The 26,750-nt window shown below is 36.0% G+C and overlaps 1 protein-coding gene across 11 annotated transcripts in view; it reads left to right on the plus strand.

Moving 5' to 3' along the window:
* LMO7 (LIM domain 7) overlaps positions 1-26,750 on the plus strand; it is a 200,363-nt gene that overhangs the window by 55,544 nt on the left and 118,069 nt on the right. For 10 of the 11 annotated variants that reach the window (XM_055336006.1, XM_055336008.1, XM_055336009.1 and 7 more), the window contains 2 exons: positions 12,436-12,506; positions 25,245-25,314. In XM_055336006.1, coding sequence (XP_055191981.1) covers positions 12,436-12,506; positions 25,245-25,314 — 141 coding nt within the window. The remainder of the gene's footprint in view (positions 1-12,435; positions 12,507-25,244; positions 25,315-26,750) is intronic. The other variant, XM_055336010.1, reaches the window with a different exon arrangement.

Below are 26,750 nucleotides of genomic sequence, written 5' to 3' on the forward strand. Positions count from 1 at the left end.
TATAATCTAAACCCAGAAGCCTCACGGGACCCAGATTCATGAGCTCCTTGGTGGCCTATCAGATGAGAGAGAACTATCCCAACCATTGAGAGGAATCTTAGAACTCTCACCCAATCAAGGTGAATTACATATATTTGGCCTAGACTATTTTCTGTATCAGGGGTTTGCTTACTCCTAAAATGCAGACCATTGCATTCTGGAGCTTTTATTATGGTAGAAAGTTGTTCCATGTAGTAGTCTACGTTACACAGATAGTATACTTTAATGTACAGATTTTTCCACCAAAAGTCTCAGCATCTGTGTGTTCCAAAATCAGTTTTATCTAGAATAACAAAGGAGATGGACAAGTGGTATTAACTTTAAAAAAAAATCAGCTTTATTGAGGTATAATTGACACTAAAATTGTAAGATCTTTCTTTTTTTCTTTTCATCACATGTAGCTTTGTTTTGTGTTTTTTTAACTATTTTGTTGTATTTTTTATGTACTTGGATCTAGTTAAAAGTAGAGGACAGTATTTCCAGGACTGCAGTTTATTCCTTTGCAGTACCAAGAATGTGCCAGCAGGCGGTAGCAGGGAACAGGAACTAATTTCCTACTTGCTTTCCTTAGCCTTACAATAAAGAGCCAAAAAGCTTTTGGAGCTGGGAGATGTGGTGATGTAGTCCAAATTCTTTTTGTAAAAAGAAATCAAGACTCATAAGAAGCCTAGATACCTAACACTAAAACTGTGTTTATCAGAGACCATTCTTAGCAGGACTCAGTAAAGGTGCTTCTGAAAAAGGTAGACTTCCAGGTTTTAGTCCAGGCTGTTTGAATCCCTACCTCTTAGAGAAATGCGTGGATTGTTCTAGAAGCAACACAGGTGATTTTGAGTCCTTAAGCACGAGTCCTTCCTACAGGGCATGAGTAGTGCTAGACCTTGAGGATAAAATGAAAAACAAAAACAAAAAACAAAAACCCATGTTGTTTCAAAGGGACATGGCTGCAGGGGCCAGCCTGATAGTGTTCATGAATGAAAAAGGGTAGGTGTTAGCCAGTATGGGAGCATAGGGTTGTAACTGTTTAGAGAGTGTGTTCTCTCCAGAGTAAACTATCATTGACTTGGGGACAGCCTGTTGGAGCGATGAGGTAATGCATGCCCAATGTTGTCAGATGTTTTCTTTTTTAAAGAGAAGCTAGCATTCCAGAACTTTGGTTCATATTTCCCAACTTCAACATGTTGTGTGGGCCAAACAAAACATGTCTACAGGTGGGAATCAGCTTGTGGGCTGTGATTTCTCCTTTAGGAACTTCTGCCAATAGGAAACCATGAATGTGAATATACGTTTGCCAACAGTGCTGAGAACCTCAGGGGTAGACATGAGTGAAAGGTGAAGGGGGTCAGAGGGAGCCATCAACACTGAGAGAGGTCAAGCTGCTTTCCTGAACTTGAGTTCTTGTGGTCACCAGTGTGTGTGTATATAATTTTTTTTTTTTTTGAGTAAACAGTCTCATTTATTCTGTTGGGCAGTGTCTTTCCTCTGTGTCCCAAAACAGGGACCCACATACCAATCTTTTTATGTCTCAATATACTAGAATAGTGTTAAAAAATTATTCTCAGTACTTTAACTTTTATAGCTTTGAAACAAGTGATTCCAATAAATAGAAATAAATCATTACTCATCAAGGATGTTTTAAACTGGTGCACGTGGGTACTGATTTAGGCATTAGACCTTGGTTCAGATCATGATCTTGGGGTCTTGGGATCAAGCTCCATTTGGGGTTCCCTGCTCAGCAGGGTATCTCTGTTTCTCCCTCTCCCTCTGCCTCTCCCTACTGCTCATGCTCTCTCTCTCTCTCTCAAATAAATAAAATCTTTAAAGATTTTTGAGAGTGAGAGAGAGAGACAGAGATAGTGAGAAAGAGCAAGAGTCGGAAGCAGAGGGAGAAGAGAAGCAGACTCCTCACTGAGCTGTGGTCCTCTTTCTTACACCATAAGTCTTTTATGCTTTGAAACCATAGAAGTAAAGTGAATTATCAAAAAAGGCCATAAATGCATGTAAGAGAACTTAGGGTTATGGAATTGTTTAGATATTATGCAAAGATAACACATTTGAAGATGGAAAGATACAAAAAGTGAAATATCATAATTTAATATTCAAATATCTGTGTTTAAGATAGAGGGGATGGAAATTCCACTTTGGAAATTTAGTCCTGTTTCTATGAAATTATATATAACTTTTTAAGGAAGGTAGGCATTTAGAGTACAGAAATTACTTTATTGGCTTAGCACCTATTGAACATCTTTTGTGTTTGGGGTATGGATAATATCTGAGGCTTTTTGGAAGTGTCTTTTTAAAAATCAACTTTTTTTTTAATTTTTAATTTTTTATTTATTTATTCATGAGAGACAGGCAGAGACACAGGCAGAGAGAGAAGCAGGATCCATGCAGGGAGCCCGACATGGGACTCGATCCTGGGACCCCAGGATCCCGCCCTGGGCTGAAGGTGGCGCTAAACTGCTGAGCCACCCAGGGTGCCCCAAAATCATCTTTATTAAATTTCAATAAAATGTACACATTTCTAGGTGTACTATTTGAGTTTTTAAAGAACATATTTATTGAGATATAATTCACATTCTATACAGGTTACTCTTTTTAAAGTATATGGTTCATTGGTTTTTGGTGTATTCACAGAGTTTTGCAACCATCACTGCTGTTTAATTTCAGAACATTTCCATCATTCTAAAAGAAACCTTATACCCATTAGCAGTCACTCCCCATTCTTTTCTTCCCCTAACCCTTGGCAACCACTAAGCTAATTTCTGACTCTATGGATTTGCCTGTTCTGGACATTTCACATAAATGGGATCACACAATATGTGATTTTTTTTTGTGTGTGTCTGGCTCTTTTCCCCCTAGCTATATGTTTTCAGGGTTCGTCCATGTTGTATCATGTATTACTACTTCATCCTGTATTATGGCTGAATGATACTCCATTGTATCAGAATATGGTTATACCATATTCTACTTATTCATTCTTCAGTTGATAGACTCTTGGGTGGTTTTCATGCTTTGGCTAATGAGTAATGCTGCTGTGAACATTCATATACACGTTTTTGTGTGGACATGTTTTTATTTCTCTTGGGAATGTGATTAGGAATATATTGCAATTATCTTTTTGCTTCCTATTAATTGTTGAATGGAAGGAAGGTTGATAGATAGGTACCAGAAGGACTGCATTAGGGATCCCTGGGTGGCTCAGCAGTTTAGCACCTGCCTTCAGCCCAGGGCATGATCCTGGAGTCCTGGGATCGAGTCCTGCATTGGGCTCCCTGCAGGGAGCCTGCTTCTCCCCCTGCCTGTGTCTCTGCCTCTCTCTGTGTCTCTCATGAATAAATAAATAAAATCTTTAAAAAAAAAAAAGGACTGCATTGTTAGTTTGCAATAGGAATCCATTAAGAATTATTTAGGGAATGCTTGTGTTAGTGGTCACCTCAGCTCCATTCCTTAATACAAAACATATACTGGAGACAAAGCATATCATCGATGTTAGAGGTGTAACTATCAATTTGAAGTTCATATAAAATGAGTAGTGACTCTCACCTGTAATATAGACACACTCTTTCCCCAAATGAATGTTTCCCACAGTGATGACTCTCATAGTAATTCACAGGGAGATAAGCAGATAATTGTTGAGACTTGCTAATGTTGTGTGAGATGTTTCTGCAAAAAAAAGGATATCTCTTGACTCTTGAGAACCCATGATTATATTAAGCATTTGAACTATACTTAAAATATCCTGATAATGGATGTTCACATCTATGTGTACCTCATGTGCTAGTTATTTAAAAACTCCTTCCTTGATCTAGAAAAAACTAATAATTTATGCACTAGACTAGTCTTTTGGTAGACTTTTCCCCCTTGGAGTATGTTTTCCTATTGTCTGCAACAGCATACATTGGAGTATGAACTTGTATTTATAGACCAAATGTAGCTTATACTTTACCCTTAGAAGTAGTTTTTGTGATTAACAGAACACAAAATAGAGCTGTAAAACCTGGGCAAATTTTTGCGTGTGATCTTTTCAGTGAACTCAACTAGCAACTAATAAGTTGTCTTGGATTTCATATCTAGATGAAACCCAGCACATAAGTTGTCAGCCCTGGAACAAATCTTCCTCTTCCCTTGGTTTTATTCAGTTCTTCCCATTCAGTTTTTGGCTTGTAAATGATTATGTTTTAGCCAAAATAATTTGGGACTGTACACTAAAAGTTGCTACTTGTATAGGAAGTGGCCACTTCTGGAGCAGAAATTAGGTTTCAACTCAATTCTTTTATTTTTGTACTTTTAAATTGGAGCATAGCTGACATTTGGCCTAATGATGATTGAATGAGAATTTTGAATGGTTATAAAGACAGTTGGCTTTTAATTATCTGGGGGTTCAGCTGAGAGCTTCACATTTTGCTGTTTTCCCTCTTGACTTTATGAGGACCTGGGGGTCTTTCCCAAGAGAAGGTGAAGTGGGAGGTATAACTTTAAATGAATCACCAAGACTAAGGATTTAAGGGGCGACAGGAAAAATGTTTAGATTTTTGACCATTATGAAACTTCTCATTCCATTTAGAATTCAGTGATCTATGCAATTCTGATTACCAGTGTTTTGGAAGACTGGGAGCTGGCTTTGGATTTGCTCTCAAGTGATATTAGCATTGGCAAATATAGTCCTAGTATACTCCAGGATATTATGTAGTACGATGCCAAATCTTCAGACAGGCCAGTGACTTGAGAATTATATTGCTTAGAGCAATGTTATTTGCTGAATATACAATATAAGTTAACCAAGAACATGCTGTAATTCTGAGGGTTAACCACATTTTAAAGAGATACCCAGCCTTAAAATACCATTTTGACTACACATTTCAAAACAGGGTTAGGCATTTATCTATCTATCTATCTATCTATCTATCTATCTATCTATCTATCTATCTAGTTTGTTTATTTTAAGACTTTATTTATTTAGTCATGAGAGACACACACACACAGAGAGAGAGAGAGAGGCAGAGACACAGGCAGAGGGAGAAGCAGGCTCCAAGCAGGGAGCCCGACATGGGACTTGATCCCGGGTCTCCAGGATCACGCCCTGGGCTGAAGGCGGCGCTAAACCGCTGAGCCACCTGGGCTGCCCAGGGTTAGGCTTTTAAAGAGGAATTTGCAAGAATTACTTCATCTTATTTTTTATATTCCTAATGCTAATAAGCACCATGTCAGGCACGTGCAGAGCAATTGTCATTACGTGGAATACCTGAGTACTTCCTTAGTATCTTAGTTAAAATTAAGAACGATAATTTAAATGGGAAGTTAAATTCCAACATATTGTTTAGTCTGGAAAAAATTTCAGGTAGCAAATCCATAGTGGTAACAAGCTCTTAACTTTGAACATTTCGTCCAAGAATGTTCCCTTTTGAAAAAGGTATTATCACTAGAGTGATATGCTTCCATGGACTCTAGTGATTGCTTTAAAAATGGAATTTGGCATCCCGGGCAGGCAACTGTGAGCTGTGAGAAAGTGGAGGAGGAGCAGAGGCAGAGGGAGAGAGAAAATCCCAAGCAGGCTCCACACCCAGCATGGTGCCTGATATGGGTCTCCATCCCAGGACCCTGAGATTATGGCCTGAGCTGAAATCAAGAGTAGAATGCTTAACTGACTGACCCACCCAGGTGCCCCCAAAATGAATTTTAATGGAATAAGGGAAAGATAGGTGTTTTTAATTCTTTGACAGCCTTAGAGATTGACTAAAAAGCATGGCAGATGGGGCCTGGGGCTTCAGCTATGGTAACAATGCCCTTTGTGGACCCTCTTATTCAAAGGTGAACACTCAGTCATATCCTGGAATGGAAAATTTAAGGTAGAGCCATCTTTTGTGAATTGTTTCCTGATGTGGGTCCTATGTTCCACGGTGACTTCTGGTGGTAAATGTTCCTTGGGTATTTGTTTTGTTGGTTGAACTTTCAACTATCAACTTAGGTTGAAATGATGGTCATAATGATGATATGAATATATCTTAAACATGATCTAGTAGTTGACCAGTTAGAATGTAACTTAATTTGGAATTAGTTGTGGGTTCAGTTGAAGCTCATAGCCTAGATTTTTTGCAAACTAGCCTAGTTTTTTTTTTTTTGCAAACTAGCCTAGTTTTTTCCCCTCTCTTAAAACAAGTTCAAATGGGCACTGTGTTTTTATACTGTGATTCACACAAAAATATGATCGAGAGTGCTTTTTGGATTCTGAACATCTTTTACATGGCTGCTTAAAAGGAATCGAAAAATTTAAACAAGATGAGTGTCTGCTGACTTGCATTAGTGGATGTTTTGCTGATAACCAGTCTGGTATGAAGTGGTCTTTGAGAAGTTCCCAGAATGTTTGGGATTTAAGTCATGTGGATTATGCGGTCAGAATTGGAATGGAGAGATGCAGTGTTAGAGAAACGTGTTGCTTATATTGGTGGTAAATTTCATCCATCCAGAGGATTAAAATAAAACCATAAACAAAAGTAGAGGGTATGTAGGTAGCTCCCATTTGTTTATTAAATTAATATATTTCAAAAATATTAATATATTTCATAGGAAAAGAAATGGCTTTTTTGAAATTTCCAAACTTGCACTTACTGTCTGTGATAACTGATAGATATTTTCTTCCACAAAATATGCCTTTTAAAAACTTCCTATCATGGGTTTCTCTGGAGATTGCAGCTGGTAAGACAGGTTTGGCAGCAATGTTTATGCAGAGTATGCTTTTGGCCTGCTGCTCCACCCTTAATGTACGCAGAGTAATTAACTCCACTAGAAGCTTCTCACCCAAGAGCCTCACTTTTGGTCCTGCTGCTGCTTAGCTTCTTTCCTGTAAGATGGCCAGTCAACACAAGGACACGTGACTGGAAAAAGCACTAGTCTTGACTCTAGTATGTATTTTTGCTGTTTTTTTTAGAGGAATCAAACATTTTTACATATCACTTGTATACTGTGAAGTACATAGGGCAAATATTTGTTTTTTGTTTTTGTTTTAATTAGGGGACTGAGCAGTGGATTGTCAAAAGTGTTGAGTAAGATTGGTCCAGGATTAAACCTCAGATCTTTTTTGTCTGATATACACCTCTCAGGTTAGTTCAGGGAATAGTTCCATTCAACTGCATTAGGGAAATATGGAAAGCGGAAAACACCAAGTTTTTGTAGAAGGCAAGGTGTGGCTGTTTGACTACACAGTGATTATGACTCTTGTTTGTGTTGAGTTCTGATAGCTTAAAAGAGAAACACATAGTCTTTATGTATTTAGTTACTATGAATCACAGCCTCGTTACGTAAAATGTATCACACCTCAAATAACTTGCTAATGAGTAAGGTCAGAATTATTGAGCGCAATAGTAATTGTCAGATTAGAACTCCTAGACAGTTTGTTCTTTCAAAATTCTGGAATTTCTTTCAGCACACTGAATTCTTCTTAAAATAAGGATGGATTTAAATTTTAAAGTTATTATTTTTTAACAAACTGCCTTCACTCTATTTTGAGTTCCTTTACAGATCTCTGTAATTTTTATACTTTCCAGGATAGAGAAAGTAGTCTGGTACATGTTTATAATGTATAAACATGTAGACTATAATGTAGTAAATCAGTTTTTTCCTTTAATTAAAGGATATTATGTCTGGCAAAACAGATTTTTGTTTGATAAGATGAAACTCTGTATCTTCATTCTACAGATGGATAGAAACAGTTAATTTTTCTAGCTAACATTTGTTAGTGCTCCTCCTGAGTCAATTAAGTGTTGAGCGCCTCATCTACTTCATCTCACTTAATTCTCAGTAACCCTATGAAGTAGGTACTTTGTATCTCCAGTGCACAGTTGAGAACAATAAGGAATTAAGCTGGCTTGTCTGGAGTTAGATGTAGGAAATAGGAGGGCAGGGAGACCAGGGGCTCTGGAGCTTGACCTGGCCCCACCTGGGAGTGGTAGATGCCCTATTGTAGTTTCTTAATGAATGTGGTAGTCTAGCCCGAAAATTCCTGCTATAAATTTGTGCTTTCTTGGGGTATCTGGGTGGGTAAGTCAGTTGAGTATCCAACTCTTTGTTTCATTTCAGGTCATGATATCAGGGTGGTGAGATTCAGTCCCACTTAGGTTCCCTTGCTCAGTGTGAAGTCTGCTTGAGATTCTCTCCCTCTCCTCTACCCCTTCCCCTCACTTGCTCTCCCTCCCTCTCTCTAAAATAAATAAATAAAATATTTAAAAATACATAAATTTATGCTTTTTTTTTAAAAATTTAAAACTCTAGGAAAACCTTTTTAATTTCTTTGGATCGGTCTTAGATGAGTTTATATTTACATGGGTATATAATTTGCTAATTAAAAATTCTTAGAATAATCAGACATTTTGAATACTGAGATTGAGGTAGCTAGCATATACAATATGAACATTTTGTACATGAAAATGTCCAGGGAAACTCTTAAACCACGTAAAGATAATTTTTCATTTTATTACTGGTAGAGTGTCATGTTTGCTCTTTCTTTCTCTGCCTCTCACACGTGTAATCATTATGTATTAAAATCCAGTTTTCTTTTATCCAGGAACATTGTAAAAAAAAAAGTTATTGGAACATTTTTAAGTTACCAAATTATCTTTTGTACCAGAAACAGTGGAGGATTATTTAAGAAGATATATTGCATGGTCTAATACACTAATTTAGATGGAAAAAAATCTATATACAGATTGAAGACAATTTTTAAAAAACTTTCTGAGCCTTAATTTTCTTGGTGAAAGGGGAAAATTAAGGATTATTGAATTTAAGGATTATGTAGATTTCATAGATAATGAGAAAAATTGCGTAGCATAAAAATTTCCTTTATCCTTTAAATGTGGAATCGCTTCTCGGCCTTTTGGCTAAGATCAAGTGTACCCTTTAAATGTGGGAGATACAGGAAATTAACTCAAATCTGATGGTTTCTGACCTTTTTGAAGTTTTTAAAATACTAATTAATTTGTATATCTATTGCACAAGAAGCACCTGTGGTTGTTACTGAATGTAAATAAGCAAAAATTTGTTTAAATAAGGTATAATTCTACCACTTAGAAATAATTACTGTTAATGTATTTATTCTATATTTATTCATATAACACCTACTATAGAGTTATAGTAATTGGTATACTCCATGTATTCCATAAATTACTTTATAATGAATATATTAAGTATTCTTTTTTTTTAAGATTTTATTTATTTATTTGAGAGAGAGCAAGAGAGCATAAGCAGAGGGGAGCAGCAGAGGGAGAGGGAGAAACAGACTCCCTGCTGAGTGGGGGGGCCCAGTGCGGTCCTCCATCCCAGGACCCTGAGATCATGACCTGAGCCAAAGGCAGAGGCTTAACCAGCTGAACCACCCAGGTGCTCCTACATTAAGTATTCTTTACAAGTAATGTACTTTCATGACATGAGTTTAAATTTCATAGTCTTCTGTTTTATGGTTATATCATAATTTAACCAATTTCTTATTGGGCATTTGGTATGCTTATAATTGTTGCTATTACAACTAATGGTGTGAAACAATTCTTGCGTCATGTCTTTGTGTTCTTGTCATGTTGTTTTAGTATACATTCCTGGATCTGCACTTGGTGTGCTTTAGAGTATGCAAATTTAAGACTTCAAACATATGTCACAAATTACATTCTAGAAAGGTGGTATCATTTTATAATACCTTCAGTAATGTACAGGGTATGCTAGATTCCTATGTCCTTAAAATATGGACCATTATTTAACTAAATCTTTGTTTAGCTTTTATATTCTGTCTTCTTTATAAATACAGTATAAGTGGAATCTGGTTTTATATATATGTATACATATATATGTATGTATTATATACAAAAGTGTATAATTTACACACATTGGAGTACATTAGTATATTGACATATGGATGGGGGTGGTCTGAAATCCATGAATTTTGATTTTTGCCTTTCTATAGTCTTTTTTTTTTTTTTGGAAATAAACCATTCTGGATACTTGGGTGGTTTTCTGAATATCTCTGTATTTCATTATTTCTACTTAATAGTCTTACTGTAACTTGGCTCTATATGGTGCAGAGGTGTTCCTTGGAGAGTTAATTATCAGAGTGTGTTGTCAGAGTGCTAACTTGAAAGTTGGTGCTTATGATTAGGTTAAACTCTACGATTGTTAGCTACCCTCAGGTATTTGATTGCATGCAAGCTAATTAGTAGATGATATTTTCCTTGTTTCAGATGAGTAGATGGGTTCAGAGAGGTTATTCAACTTGCTTCAGATCACACAGTTCTTAGGTAATGAAAGTGGGGTGTGAATATACTTTTGTCTGACATGAGCCCTTTCTCTTTCCATTTTGCCATTTGCTGCCCTGCCCTCTTGACTAGCCCCATCCAGGGCTGTAGATTGTCACTCCTCACTGCTATCCATGTGTCTATAGGTACAATTCTTCTTTCTTCTAACTCACTGCTTCTAATCTAAGTTAATTTAGGAAGTTAATCACCAGATTGTGTCAGTGGTGAATAATTAAGTATTGGTGGCTCTGAGGGGCTGTCCTATGACCAGAAAGAATGGACTTTGACTTTTGTTTTGGATGTTCCTGGGACATTTTCATGCCTTTTTTGACTTTGGGTAGGAGTTCCCAGATAGATATTATTATGTTTTCACTAGTTGGGGTCAGTGTTCATCTTTTTTTTTTTTTTTTTTAACATTTATTTTTTTTTAGAGAGAAATCTAAAAAACTGTAAGTGGGGGTGGGTGGGCAGAGAAGAGAGAGAGAGAGTCCTCAAGTGGACTCCCCGCTTAGCACAGAGCTGGACTTGGGGCTCAATTCCAGGACTCTGAGATCATACCCTGAACTGAAATCAAGAGCTGGATGCTTAACTGACTGAGCCACCCAGGTGCCCCTCAATGCTCATCTTGAGTTTATTTTGGATCTATTTGGGAGAAAATTCAAGAGAATTTGTGCTGCACAGGTTACTTGGGATAATCCATGAGCCACTCAAGATTTTCCCCAAAGAAATGTACCATTCTGGATATGTTTTATTGCATTTTTAAATTGTCTTTTACTTATGTGGCTATGAGGTCCCTGAGGGAAGAGCTTCTTGCAATTTTTTTCCTTAGATCTCCACCCACTATCTAGGTAAGTGCCTGTAACAGAGACACTCAGTGAATGTTTAATTCATGAGGCATTATAGCCTTTCTGTAGATTAATGCTGTGTACAGGAAAGCATCTTCTACTTCTTCTTGTGTTTGAGTGTGTTACCTCCTGGCCCAGGATCCTGCCCATATTTATAGAACCAGCTTATTAGAAACTAACTTCTATTCTAAACATAACTGCTGTTCTGTCAATTAACAATTTGCTATAGTGATGTTGGGCATCATGGAAAAGTTGTGGAAGGCATACAGGAATTCTAGGTGGGCTGAAAACCTAGCAGTGGTGAGTGAGGACTGCAGGAGCCTGGCAGCTCACTTAGGGTTTAAGATCAGGGGCTTCCCAAATCAGTTTTCCTACATGGTATTTCTTCTCTGAGTGGCAGGTGGAGCAAGGACTCCTCCTCACAGGTGGTGGATATGTCTCTAGCTCAGTGCACTCTGCCCACACCCTTAGCTACGGACCCAGTTTCTGAAGCTGTTCTTAGAAAGCTTTTTCCTACAGTGGCCTCCATATTCTCTGCTTCTCTGTCTTAAGGTCCCCTTTCTTCCCAGCTACTCTACTCTTGAGAGACAGGATCTGTAGATGTTTTTCCAGTAGTTTTGCTAAGGAACATTGGTTGTGGTTAACTGTATGTAGGTGGCCTTTATATGTTATAGCCTTAAGTGGGGCAGTTGTCTGTTTAAAGTCTGTGCATCTTCCAAAAGATGTCTGTCTCTCTGTTTCAGGATTTAATAGCATTCTCTATAGGATGTTTCAGTAAATGTAGCTCATTACACATATCAGGGCCATATCATGAATCCATTTAAGGAGAGTCATGCCTTCTGCAATTTAGCATTGTCACGGAACTTGAGGAATTGAAGGATGGGATTGAAATTAATGATGTGCATAAATAGTTGATATTTCAAGTTTATTTCTTAATCTCTTTTTATTTACTCTTGGTAGGCTAGATTGCCCATAGGATTTTTATAGAAAAGATGTTGGAAATGTAGCTTCTAACTACTGCTGATTACCCATAAAATTGTCCCACTACAGAAAACTCTCATCGTGTTTTTTTTTTCTGTTTCCATTTGTTCATACTAAAATGGTTAATCTCTCTCTTTATAATATAGAACCATGTGTAATTTCCTATATGGAATGACTTTCGATGACATATGTATATCTTTCAAGGATAACATTAGATGCACATTAATCTCATGCTACATTTGACTTGTGTAGTAACTCTGATTAAGAGAAAACTAATGCCCAAATCTGTTTTTCAGGCAGTAACAGAGAAGAATTTTGAAACAAAGGATTTTCGAGCTTCTCTAGAGAATGGTGTTCTGTTGTGTGAGTAAGTATTTAAAGCAGTTAAAAAATAATTCAAAAGCAAAGATGTGTATGTGTGTTGTTAGTTGTCATCACTCCCTCCCCATGGCCACCATAGTCACAGATCTGTTTTCTTGGTAACAAGTGAGATTTGATCTCTGCAAATTGACACCCCTACAGTACCAGACAGTAGGAAGGAGTTATCAGTCTCTGCATCTAAAGATAGCATTGGTGAAATATATATTATTTTAAATTAATAAACAAGAAAGGTTCTGTTATTGCTCTCTGGGCCAGTAAGGGTGGGTGGTTCAGGAGGAAGCCGTATTACATTGTACCAGCTCTCACTCTGAATATTTTAACATATGGAATTGCCTGGTTTAAAAGTTAATAGAAGACTTTTTTCCTCTTCAGCTAATAGTGATGCTTGTAGAACAAGTTTCTTAAGTAGCAAATTTTTCTTTTAAGCTTTAAGTGGAGTCATTACATATCCACAGTCAATTTGAGTCATGGGCCATTCATTCAATTAATATATTATTAAAAATCAATATCCCAGGTTTTGGTTATCATAAGTAAACTAGGCTGATGGCATGATTGATGGTATGAAGCCTACATCATGTGTCTAGCCCCACTGTTTTGTCCCCCACTGGGTGCATAGTGAAGTTAACCAGGTATGTGACCTTTGGAGGTGAGGGGGAGGCAGGCCCATGGGATGTAAAGATGAAGTCCTGGGTAAGGGTGCAGGTTGCAGAAGTGAGCAAATAAGTTAGAAGAATGTCCTTGAGTATGCATCCACATTTTTGAAAGGGCTTAAGTACTATAATCTAGACACTTATCACATAGGTATTTATGGAATCTTTCCACAAGTAAGCATTGGAAGTTAAATGTACTTGTATTTAGATGATTTTGATTATCCTTTTAAAGGAAGGTGGTTTGCGGCAAAGATCGGGAGCCAGAGGGCTTAGGTTTGATTCCTTGCCCCATTACTTTTGGACATTTGAGAAATTGACTTAGTGACTGAGCCTTATTTTCTTACCTGTAAAATGGAGATCAGCATATCTGATCTGCCCAACAGGGTTGCAGAATTTCATAATACATACATTAGGGTTTTTATAAACTATCTTGGTGTAAGTTGTTGCTAGGAAGATGGCCATGTAGATAACAACCTCTATCTCACTAGCTCTGTTGGTAGATGTTCAAGCTTTTTTGTCTCAGAGCAATGTTATTAATTGAACCATATGAAGTTATTGATATCCAACCCTCTGTAACCTACAGAAATATCAATTTCATATGGTTCTACTTAATACATAGCAGAGCTGACATATGAAGAAGGGCCACAAGTAAAGTTTAAGGAGTGTTTCTTGTCCTCTTCTGATGTCACATTTAGAAGTGCCATTACCAAATATGCTTAAACTAATTCTAGTAGAACACATGGTCAGTCTAATTGGTTAATGTTAGGAAATTATATTAATTTGAAAACTATAGAATTTAAGTGTGCTCTAATGCATTCAGAAGATGGAGGGGGGAATGATGGTTAGAAAGATGGATGTGATTTGAGAACTACCTTAGCTATGAGTATGGACTGTTTAGAGGTTTTCAGCAAGTTAACTTTTCTCATTGCAAGCTCCACAAGTCAGGATAAGTGTTGGGTATGAAGTGTGCATATGAAGCACTGAGTTTTTTGTGGACATGTGAGAGTATATAACCCACATAGGTGATGTTTTCAAAGAAATCACTTTGTGGCTATATACTGCCAGTGATAAACTATTTAAATCATTTTTAGGGATCTCTTTTTTGGGGCATTACCTCTATAACAAGATCATTAAACATATTTGTGTGACACTTAGTTTTTTTTTTTTTATTTAAAATGCAATTTATGCAACAGCCTGGTGTCTCAATGATTTGAGGTGATTTGTAAAAGCCATACCCAACCTGAGAAGATATTCAGAGTTGATGAAAAACTGTTTGGACCACAAGCAGTACTGTTAGATTAAATACGTAAGTTCTACCTTCAGAGCAAACATTAGATGCATGTTTAAAGATACTGTAGTTTTAAAAAAATTACTTTAATTCACAGCTTCCAAAAACTCATTCTTAGATTGTTTCCTAGCTGGAATAATACCAGTTAGGGGTTTTGTGCATTACTAGATTAAGTCTAATCAGTATGTCCGGAACCCAGTATTCTTTAAATTCATGTTTTTCTAAAGTAGCATAAGTAAATATTAAGCTATGGTAATTGGCAGTTGTTTTTACTGAGGGACATCAAAACCCTGCATATTTGTATTAAAAAAAAAAACCTTTCTCTTAATTTAAATCACACTGTTTACGGCCACTGGCTAATGAAGCATATTAATCTCAAAGGTGCAATGTTGGGGGAAAAAGCCTATAGATAACTCTATTCTGTATACATCTGTAGCTGAAGAAAGCCTGGTTAGTCTATAAAATGATTAAGCAGGCATCACTGTTTGATCATCTCCACCTGAGCTATAATGCCTACCAAGAAAGCAAAATCTGACGTTCAGAGTCTGGTATTAAAAGTCCTGACTCTTAAATTAATGGTAAATATAGTAAGCCATCTGTCTTTGAAAATATTTTACCCCTGAGAGATCTCAAGTTTTAGCTGAAATATGATTAGGATATTTTAAAACTCTGAATTCATTTTCTTACAGGAAAAGACTGACTTCTGCTTGGTTCACTGCCAGGAAAACGGATTCTTGTGAAATACGGGGTCTGCTTGTTGCTTCTTAAACATCTCTAGGCATCCTAGTTCATTATTATGATTAAAGAGTTTTCTGATTATTTTATCTAATTTCAGCAGTCTTTTTATCCGTTAGTCATAGTTTATCCTTTTTGAGCTGGCATTCTGAAATAATGAAGTCAAGAGTTAGAGGAAGTGAGCTTATTATAGCTTCCACCCAACTGGCAGTGTTCTGACATTTCAGATAGTCTAAATTGGGTATAAACTCTGCACTGGGGTTTTAGACCAGATATATACCTGCATAATGAGATAATGTTGCCTTTTATTCTGATTGACTATTGAACTTAGTATCTTCTGTTAATCATTTTAGTATCATTTAGTTTGATTGACTGTGAGATCTAATTGAGTTGAGTGGTAAAGAATACTCTGCTGGTTAAAGTCTGTTACAGTAATTCTTTACTGTATAACTTAGACATGTAATCTCTCTTGTCTTTACTAAACAGTGAGATGGGCACAAAATCTAATTTGGGATTTTTTCAAATTAGTAAAAGGATTGACAAGAGTTTGTAAGGTGACTTCAGCTTGTTTTTTTTTTTTTTAAAGATTTTAAAGATTTTTATTTATTTATTCATGACACACACACACACACACACACACACACACACACACACACACACACACACGGGGGTAGATAGGGAGGCAGAGACACAGGCAGAGGGAGAAGCAGGCTCCACGCAGACAGCCTGATGTGGGACACAATCCCAGGTCTCCAGGATCAGGCCCCAGGCTGAAGGCAGCCCTAAACCACTGCCCAGCTCCTTGTTAATTATTGATAGTATTCATTAATCAGTCCTCTATTGGCAGTGTTTATTAGTGTTCATAAGGACCTCACTCTATATTTTTAAAAATATGAGATTTGCCACTACGTAAATATCCTCAACCTTTCTCACTCTGTGGTTTTAGGAGAATCACTTCTCTTCTCTAGACATATTTGGTTGAGGCATATCTAGCTAGTGACAGAAGTTAGTAATTTCACAGTTACTCATTTTATGATTGCGATCTTGGAAATACGAAAACAAAATATTCTTTATTCACCTTGTGAAGTAAGAAGATATATTTGAAGATAATTTTATTGGGTGTGTCTCTGGTTAGTCACTCTATACTTCCCATCCCTGGAATATTGCCAGTCTGCTCTATCCCAGGTCAACCAGCCATGCCTCAGAAGTTTACAAGTGAGCCATGTCTCAGAGGTTTAGGTCTTTTTGAACTTGGCACAAATTATTGAGAAAACTCTTCTCACACTGTTACCAGGCCTTCTTTTCCATGGTTTACAGCTTGGAAAGAGTGAATCAGGATATTCACCTATTTGGTTTGAGAAATTCTGTTTTTATTTATATATGCCACGGGACCACTACACTATCTACATATAACATTTTGTTAAAGATGTGTTCAATACAAGGAGAAAAATTATTTTGAAAAAGATTCCTGTTAATTTTCTATGGGATACTTGAGTGATTTAAGATATAGGACAAAGAACTTTGTCACTTCTCATTCATGCAAGAGGGGTCTGTCTTTTGTTAGAAATGGAGACTTTCATACATCGAATGGCAGTGATACCATGTGAAGCCCAGAGAAACTTCTTTAATGAAGCCTTTTTTCTTAGAGTTACTTCTGGTTTAGAATTTCCTGAGGGAGGATAGTTGTTTTCCTACATCTCTCTAGTATGCCAGCACTATTCATTGATTCCCAACCATATTATAGCCATTTGCAATATAAGTAATAAAAATGATTTTTCTGGGCTCCCTGGGTGGCTCACTCAGTTGAGTGTCCGACTACTGGTTTTGGCTCAGGTCATGATCTCAGGGTCATGAGTTAGAGCTCTGCAACAGGCTCTACGCTCAGCACAGAGTCTACCTGGGATTCTTTCCCTTCTTCCTGCTACCCCCCGGTCCCCCCCCTCACCTTGTAGGCAAGTGTTGTGCACATGTGTGGTCTCTTTCTCTCTCCCCTTCCCTCCCTCCCCTCCCTCTTTTAAGTAAATAAGTAAATAAAATCTTTAAGAAAATTTTAAAAATGATTTTTCTTCATTTACAGTAATATAAACTTCAAAGTTTCTATACTATTTGATAACCTAGTAGTAGGCAAATGAAGATGCAAGTGTTGCGTTTATAAAGACAATCTGAAAATTTTAAACTGTTTTCTCTGCATGTTTGCATTTTGTGGTTGCCAATCTGTATGTTCTATTTTGAAGATTTATAGTCAGTTTTTTTCTATAATTTGATACCTACATATAACAAAACATCATTTAAAAATAGTTTATTAAGTTGAAACCTGGCTTAGCAAATAAACGATTTAAAAGTTCACCTCTATTATAATAGTCATGTTGTATAGACTCATGGCAAATTTTGCAGAAGGTTTTCGTATTGAGGCTTTAGTCCTAATTCATAAACCTGGCAGGTACCATCTACAGGCCTTTCCTGCCCTGAATATAAATTACTAAGAGGAGAACAACCAGCATTTCAGTGATAGGACCTCTGAGAAAGAAATGAGAATGATGGTCTAATAAAAATAAAAGTAAGTAATGTGTATGCTAGATGTATGAGATATGAGCAATTTTATTAAAGTTGATCAGCAAGAATTTATACTGAAGTCCGTTTTAATGTAATAAAGGCGTTCAGGTAGGCACATGGAAAACAGTGTGTTAGCTGTGAAACAATCATAGTATGGTAATTCTGGTCAGTGTATTGAGAAGTAAGTTAAATGAATATTATAAAAACAAATATATAATGTATCATATCAGTTAAAAATAGAGCAATTGCCTTATATGAGAGACTTAATCTCTAGAGTTTCTTATATACTAACAATTACCAGTCAGAAAATTAGATGGGATCCAAGGAGTTAAAAGCAATAGTGACAGAGTTTAGCATTCTTGAGAGAAATGTGTGAGACTTTTACCTTGGATATTGAAAATGTAATGGTAAGCTGTAAGAATTAAGAGATGAAATGGTAAGCTATATTTCTACATAGGGTAATAGATGTCAATTAATTTATAATTTTAATCCAGTACTCATTAAATCTAGTCAGGCTTCTCTTAATAAGTATTATTTTAACATTCATGTGGAAGAATAAGATAAGAATAGGAAAAATTCTAAAAATAAAAATATCTGTGAAATGAGCTTGTCTCAACCATAGAACATGTGACAAACATGACAAAGCACAGTAATTAAATATTATGGATTGGAAAAAAATAAATATTATGGTTTGCTTTGTAAATGTGCATATTAATACGGGAACAAGGTCCAAAATACATTCTTACACATAGGAATTTATGATAAAGGAGATATGAAAACTCACAAAAGAGATAAATCACTCAGGTCATTGTACTGGGATAAGTAATTGTCTAAGGATGAATTTGTAAGCCCACCAAATAGCCAAGGTTAAAATAATACAAAGCTGAAAAAATAAAATTGAAGAGTTAAAACCTTTTGAGGCAGTTTAAAATTCTAAGTTTTGAAGGAGTGAGGGAAAAATAAATAAATTTAAATCCATATTTAAATAGATATTCTGACAACATTCTGAGAAAAATACGTTAAGCAAAATGAGTTAAACATTATCTAAAGTTCAAATACACTGGTGAGATACACATTTGGAATAGGAAATGAGTAGACAAATGAGCAAAAGATGTAACCAAATACTTCACAAATAAATAAACTGTGGAATAAGTGCTGGAAATAAGGAGTAAAATCTTCATTTTCATTAGTAAGAAATAATTATGCTGAAACCAGATACTATTTTTTTTTAAGATTTTTATTTATTCATGACACACACACACACACACACACACACACACACACACACAGGCAGAGACACAGGCAAAGGAAGAAGCAGGCTCTATGCAGGGAGCCTGACGTGGGACTCGATCCCGGGACTCCAGGATCACGCCCTGGGCTGAAGGTGGCACTAAACCGCTGAGCCACCTGGTCTGCCCCAGATACTATTTTTAAATTGAAGATGGTAAATAATTTGAAATGTTACAAAATGATGGCATATTATGGCAAAATGGTATATGTTCAAAATGACCAATTGAATGTAAGCTGGTACAGTTCTGAAAAGCAGTGTTAACAATACCTGTCAAGTAATTACATGCTAGTTTTTTAGTTAATATAATCTGTATGTTAACTTACTATAAAAATTACAGGATTTTCCCCAATAATCTTTCCTCTTGAGAATAAAAAAAAAAGATTACAAAATGGGGGGAATATGTATAAAGATTTTTCATAGTGGAAAATATAAAAAATACCTTAAATATCTATAATGTGGTTGATAAAATTAGTGAAATCTTGTATACCCCTTAAGAGTGGTGGTTATAAAGTTGGCAGCTCTTAGGAAGATCATGCAGCTGATGCGCAGAGGGACTGGGCTGCTGCAGTTCTATCCTACCAGGAGGTGGGCACATGAATGGTGCCTGCTGAGGCAAAAGTAAATTGATTCACTTTGCCAAATTCCTTGCCAGACAAGTATTAAGAGTTTGACGCTGATGTTTTTATTTCTAGAAACAGAATGTAGGAAGCTTTAAGGAGCCAGGGATGAAGAGATGCATACAGACAAGCATTAGAAGCATTTTCATAGTGGTAAAAATTGGAGTGAACCCAAGTCCATCTATAAGAGAACAACATAGCACTCTGATTTGTTTGCAGGGGTGGAGAGGAATTTAGAGATGTTACTAAGAGTAAACAACAGAACCAGGACAGGAACTCAGAGGCCCCTGCTAGATGCTTTTTTGCTATTGATGTGGTATTGGGAATCCTGTTTGAGTGAGCTCCCTTAGTGCTCTAACTGTTGAGGTGGTTTAAAATAAGAGGAGTCTGTTGTCAGACGACTCAAACTTTGCTCAACTCACTTCATTCAGAATGCTTCGGGCCTAACAGGCTAAATAAAAGTCCTGTCATAATAAAACTATAATCATGAGGTGTATTAATACTGAATTGTTGCTCTTGCACACACTTTCCCATCTTAGCACTCATTGTTAACTATTTGTGCTGTAGTCTAACTCTACACTACACAAAATTACCACAGGAATTCTAGAAACTAAACTTATATTAATTTTACTACTGATCTTTGAAAATATTAAAGTGACCATAAATGCTTATATTGAATGCTTTTAAACTTTATTTTTTTTAAGAGAAAGGGGGGGGTGTAGTGGTGGGGGGCAGGGAGGGAGGGAGAGAGAGAGAGAGAGAGAGCATGCAAGAGAGAGAGAGAGCACACGAGAGAGAGAGAGAGAGAGAGAATATGAATATCTTAGGCAGGCTCCACACTCAGCACAAAGCCCAATAGGGCTCAGTCTCACAAGCCTGAGATCATGACCTGAGCCTAAACCAAGAGTTGGACGCCTACCTACTGAACCACCTAGGCACCCCAAATTTAAAAATTTTAAATTTTATATGCTTCTTACTTTACCCAAGGAAATGTGATCATTAATTACTCAATGTGGTTTTTATTAAAGATATTATAGCTTATGGCTTTAAATGGAGGTAATAGTAAAAAATCTTAGTAAGGAATTTACTTAAGATAACTTGTCCAAATTAATATATCTGATAGTTTATTGGTCAGCATTTGACAGGAGAGACAGCATCAAGGTTTGACTTGTCTGGCAACAGAAAACCTAATAGAGGGAGGTATCCTTGTTGGGAACAGCCTAAAATGATTTCTCACATCTGAGTGAAACTAACGGTTAACATTTTTCTAAATTTATTTCTATAAAGAAGACAGCGATTTTAGATCCCAGAAAAACTTCTGTATTAAACGTTAACTAGCAGGTGTTTTTGCAGATATTTTTAAAGCACCTACACAATACCAAGTACCTCGCTAATAAGTGCTAGGAGATATTTGGAATGAGAGAATATCCTTGTACTTAGCAGCTTCACTGTGTCCTTAGTGCAATGCTCTGTCTTTACTAAGCATTCAGGTGTTTATGGGCAGACTTGCATCTAGAAGAAAACTAGACAAACGAAGAGGTGCTAAATAACAGATAAAACAAAAACCACTTCTTTAATTTGTAAAAAAAAATACATAATATCTTCATTATTGTCTTTAAAAAATTTAGTTACCGATAGGAAAATTTGATTAATGTGGGGATATATATTTAGAAAATGTAGTCAACAGAAAGATAATAGAAATATGTATGTGTGATTGACCAAATAATTCATAGGTTAGAAAGTTCACTTTCAGTGTATTGATAAGCTCTTTGAGGTCAATGTCTCTAGGACATTTGGAAAAGATCTTTGGAAGTAGGAAATTGAAAGGTGTACCTGCTGAAGGGCTTTCTGATAAAGGGGAAATGAGGTTTGGCATTTGGAACTAGTTTCCAGAGACTAAGAGAGCACCAAATTCTAGTTCTCATTGAAACCATTTTTAACTGAGCTAGATGTTACATTGAACTTTACAGTTTTCTTGGAGTGTCACCTCTGAGTTATATTTAAAGTCAGGTCACATTCACTGGTGACAAGGTTTCGGAACAGAGGCAGCCTTCTAGCATCTATTATGTAATTAGCTCCCTTGGAGAGAGTAGGCAGGATGTTTTGGAGAGAAGAAAAGGAAGGAGACAACAATGAAGGAATGAGCTGAAGAAGAGGGATTGCAGGCTTTTGCCAGTGTGGTCTACCACAGGAGATAGCAAATGACTAGGTGTTTTCTGTTCTGGTTTTAATCTTACCAAAAGAGCAAATCTCTGATATGCTAACAAAGCACACAACTAGGCTTATGCCATGGCCTGAGGGAAGGCTTGGGAGAGTAGAGGTATAACTACACATAGGATTAGAGGAACAGTGGGCTTGCAGGCAGATAAATGATCCCTGACTGTCTACTTCTTTGTGCACAAAGACATCTGGAAGGTTATCATGTTATATGATTCTTGAATAAAGCCAGTGACCTCAAGTGAGTGTTGTCTTTACAAATTCCACATGTGTAATTGAAGAACCCTTATTATGTAAAGAAGTTCTATTTTTAAAAGAGAGTATTATCTCCCTTGTGTGGCACTTGTATTTTATTTGGTATAAGACTATGCTCCAATTTTTTTTTTAGATATCCTTAAATTTCACAGAAGTTTAGATTTTATGAAATCTACTTTCTTCCCTAGAAGAAATATCCTGAAAGTTTTTCCTTTAATTGGATGTGAAAATAATTATTCATGATTCATAATTTGATTGGAAGTTCAGTATTTGCCAAAACCATATGTGCATTTTCTCCATGCTGTAATGCTTAGAAGTGATACCATTTTAACCCTTGATAGAGTAAAACAGTGTTTTTCTCTAGTGACACAACTTTTACAGGGTAGTTCTGTGTGTTAATCAGAGTGTTGTTTTTGCCTTGTGGTTATTTCTGTGTTTATACATGTACTGGGAGGCTCAGGAGTTGAGAAGGAAGCCAGTCTGCGGTGTGTATGTTGTTTCTAGTAGCTGTGGAACCTTCTGGTGAGGGAGGAGTCAACTCATTTTTGGGAGACATCATTATCTGTGCTGGTTCCTTTACTTCCTTCAATTCCTTACTTCCTTTTGCTGAATTGATTGAGTATAGGCTACATTGTTATTCAATCCAAAACGTGTTTTTAAAAGATGCTCTTGGTATTACTAACACTGTAATATAAAAATGATAAGTGAAGTAAACAGGTAAATTGAATGATCTGGCCAAGGTCATCAGTGACTCAAATGGGTGGAGGAGGAATTTATGACACTCTTCCTCCAGTAAAGACAACTGATGCCAGACTCTCCTGGCATTTGATAAGTTGGCCCAGCTCACTTTAGTCTCTAACTTTTTATGTCACTGAAAGATTATATTTTAAGATCCAAGTTACTGTAGGAGTCATTACCAAGCTAGTGGTCAACAACTCTATGAATTTCTTGATTTAATATGTTGCTACTAAGTAATGTTCCAGTTATTGGTTCTTTTAAGCATTGCAAGATGTCACTGGTAATAGAATTTAATAAATACCTAGTAAATCAAGAATGGCTAGAAGAATTAATTTGCAACTGTCATTTCTTAGAAACCTCAACTTTTTTCTAGTTCCTTGCTTAGCCATTAAAGAAAAATAATTCAGGTATGAGGGGAGAAAGCCTTCCTTCCTAGCTGGCCTTCAGTGCACAGTTAAGAAATTAAGAATCAGAGAGTAACAGTTCTAGGAAATGCTTGATGTTGAGAGGGCAATTTTATTATTTATATTAAGTTGTCTAAAGATCTTTGTGTGAAGGAACTATGAAAACAGAAAAAATATCTTTTGTTCACCAGACTAAATCTTCATAAGCCATCGTTTTGTAGTTTTGAATCCTGTTGAACAACATTCTGAAGGTTATTAAATTGAGACTTTTGTCGTCCTTATTTTTAGTACATTCAAGTGTATATATAAATCTCTGGAATGTTGAAGGAGTGACATTCCACAAGTGTCAGATATTTTTTTTTTCCTGTTGCCTATTGTGAAGAGGAGACCAGTAAATTAAGAATGTTTGGTTATTTCTCCTATATTTGCTTTCCTTTTGGAGCTTTGTTTACAGAGTAAAGAATTGCTTTTTTTTGTAGCTAGATTATGAAATAGGAAGATCACTGTTTTAAATTACTGTCTTCTGACAGTGACTGATAATTAACCAAGCTAGAATTAGTAGAAAAGCATTACTATAATATTAAATGTCTCCATGGCTTAGCACTGTTATCAGTGAACAGCAACAAAAAACATAGATTCATAATAACTAGATTTAGGACCAAAAGTTACACTCTGAGTTACAGTCTTCAAATGTGGCTTCTTTTTCATTTCTGGAATGTAGAGACTTACAGATACCTTTGCAGATTCAGTCATAGTAACTTAAATGTGCTCAGTGTTAGATTCTGAAGTAACTGTTAGCCATTTTGGGGAGTTTGGGTACATTTAATTTTTATCCAGTCACTCTGTTCTGGTAACAAAACAATCAGTCACATATTTGAATGAGTTATCAGTAAGAACTAAGTGGCTATGGGGATGAGTTCTGCTGTACCCTTTAAATCTGGCAAAATACAGTTATGTCAACATGGATAGATCTAGAGGGTATTACGCTAAGGGAAATAAGTCAGAGAAAGACAAATACTGTATGACTTCATTTACAGGTAGAATCCAAAAAACAAAACAAACAAACAGAAATAGACTCATAGAGAACAAACTGATGGGTAGGGAGAATGGGTGAAATGGGATTAAGTACAAACTCTGGTTATAAAATAAATAAGTCATGGAGATGTAAAGTAGAGCATAGGGAATATAGTCAATAATATTATAATTACTTTGTATGATGACAGATGGTAGCTAGACTTATAATGGTGATCATTTCATAATGTATATAAATGTCCAATCACTGTTTTATACCTGAAACTAATATAATGTCAACTTCAGTAAACAAATCTGGAAGAATAATGTGATTCAAAACTACCATTTAAAGTAAAGATCAGGGATCCCTGGGTGGCGCAGCGGTTTAGCGCCTGCCTTTGGCCCAGGGCGCGATCCTGGAGACCCGGGATCGAGTCCCATGTCAGGCTCCCGGTGCATGGAGCCTGCTTCTCCCTCTGACTATGTCTCTGCCTCTCTCTCTCTCTGTGTGTGTGACTATCATAAATAAATAAAAATTAAAAAAAAAAAATAAAGTAAAGATCAGTTTCAGAAAAGATTATAGTGAAAATGATTAATAGAAAAAATATTCTTAGGTCCAAGAGAACTGGATTATAATGAAGGAGATTCTTAAACTGGCTCTTGAAACAGAAGCAAATACTACCTTTAACAAATGTGGAACTATTTTTAGGGACATGGCTTTGAGTATACCAATGTGTCTATATTGGTCTAAGACAACACTCACCATTGTTTGCAATGATGTTCTTTTTGCTCTGTGTCTTGACGACTTTTCTTGAGAGAAAGAAAATCCCTTTTATTGAGCTCTTGGCTCTGAATCACATATGGGGGATGGAATAGTGATATACATGATTTTTGAAAATGTTAAAAAGAATCCCGAGCTGATACTGGCATTCTTGTAATTGCATATGTCATTTCTTTACTTGCAGTTTGGTTAATAAACTTAAGCCTGGTGTCATTAAGAAGATTAATAGATTATCCACACCGATAGCAGGTTTGGTAAGTAAAAAATTGTCTTCAAAACTAGATTTGTTTTTGAAATGTAAAAAAGATGGGCATAGACTGGTACTCTTATCTGGAATTATCATAGAGATTAGGTTTGGAGTTTCTTGCTCAAGAAAAGTGTTTTCAGTGATGTCCTCCTTCTATCTTCAGTTCTTTCTGTTTCCGTTCTGCTAAGAGGCAGGCAGGCATTTACTTATTTATGTATCCATTTTGCATTTTGTGTCCTGAAACTTCATATATCCCCTTTTTCCTGGCTTATTTCTTCCACAAATTGTATTTGTTTATGATCATATTCTTTCTGAAGCTCAGCCCTGCATACTTTGTTTGCTAGTTGACCACAGTTTAGGGAAACTGTGCATGTTCCCCATGTTTTCTCTTGCCTCATGTTTATGCATAACCCTCACTTAGCCTGTAGATCATGGAATGTATTTGCAACACTTTTGCTTTAAGTTGTAGATTTCCTACCAAAGTTATATGTGATATTGAGTAGGTCAATATCTTCTCTTGCTGTCAGTAATATATCCCATGAAAGGACTATGGGATAAATCTCTAGATTCCTAGTAGCTTTAAATTTGGATTTTGTGTATGAAAAATACCCTGCACTATCATTATATAGATATTCTAGTGAATTGATAATAATTAAAGACCAATAACAAGGTGGGGCTGTAACTTTGACAATAAGTAATTTATAATTAAGTACAAATTATGGATTGTTTTCAAAATGTTAGCAACCCCTAAGAATCAAGGCTGATGATAGGAATCAGTTTAAACAAATTAATTTTATAAAACACTGAAGTTTAACACAGCTAATACCTGGAATTAAATACACACACACCTATATAATATGTAATATCTTTGGAATAGTCAAGTTGCTTATTATATTTGAGAACCCTATGTTTGGCCACCCATTTGTTTGCAGATGTCAAAGTCATGAAGGATTAAAGGTAGTAATATCAAAATTTCTGGATTTACAGCTGGTGTGAAAATCTCATTAAAATTTTGACAGGAATAAGTTGATTATAGGTTGTGTATTATTGGAAAATATCTATTTAGGAGACAAGAGCTTTCTTTTTGTTTTGAAAGATTAATAACAATTTTCTTTTGAAATATAGATCTATATATAAAGTTTCCAGAACAGTTGGGCTCACATATTAATTCCTTCTTTCTTACCAAGTTATTTCTATTTCATTTCTGTCATGACATGATTTCTATCATGACACAATATTTATTGGTTTCAAATTTGGTTAGGTAAAAAACCTATCATATGCATATATTGCTATATGAAGCTATATATGTGAATGCATGGCAATATACATATATGTATGAATTACTTCTAGTAATATAGCAATCAGAAGGTATTTAAGGAATAAAGGATATTTGGTTTTCAAGTCTTTCTAGGAAAAAACATTCAGTTTAATAAAAATTAATAA

Source organism: Nyctereutes procyonoides, unplaced genomic scaffold (genome assembly GCF_905146905.1).
Source record: "Nyctereutes procyonoides isolate TBG_1078 unplaced genomic scaffold, NYPRO_anot_genome, whole genome shotgun sequence".
Classification (NCBI taxonomy): domain Eukaryota; kingdom Metazoa; phylum Chordata; class Mammalia; order Carnivora; family Canidae; genus Nyctereutes; species Nyctereutes procyonoides.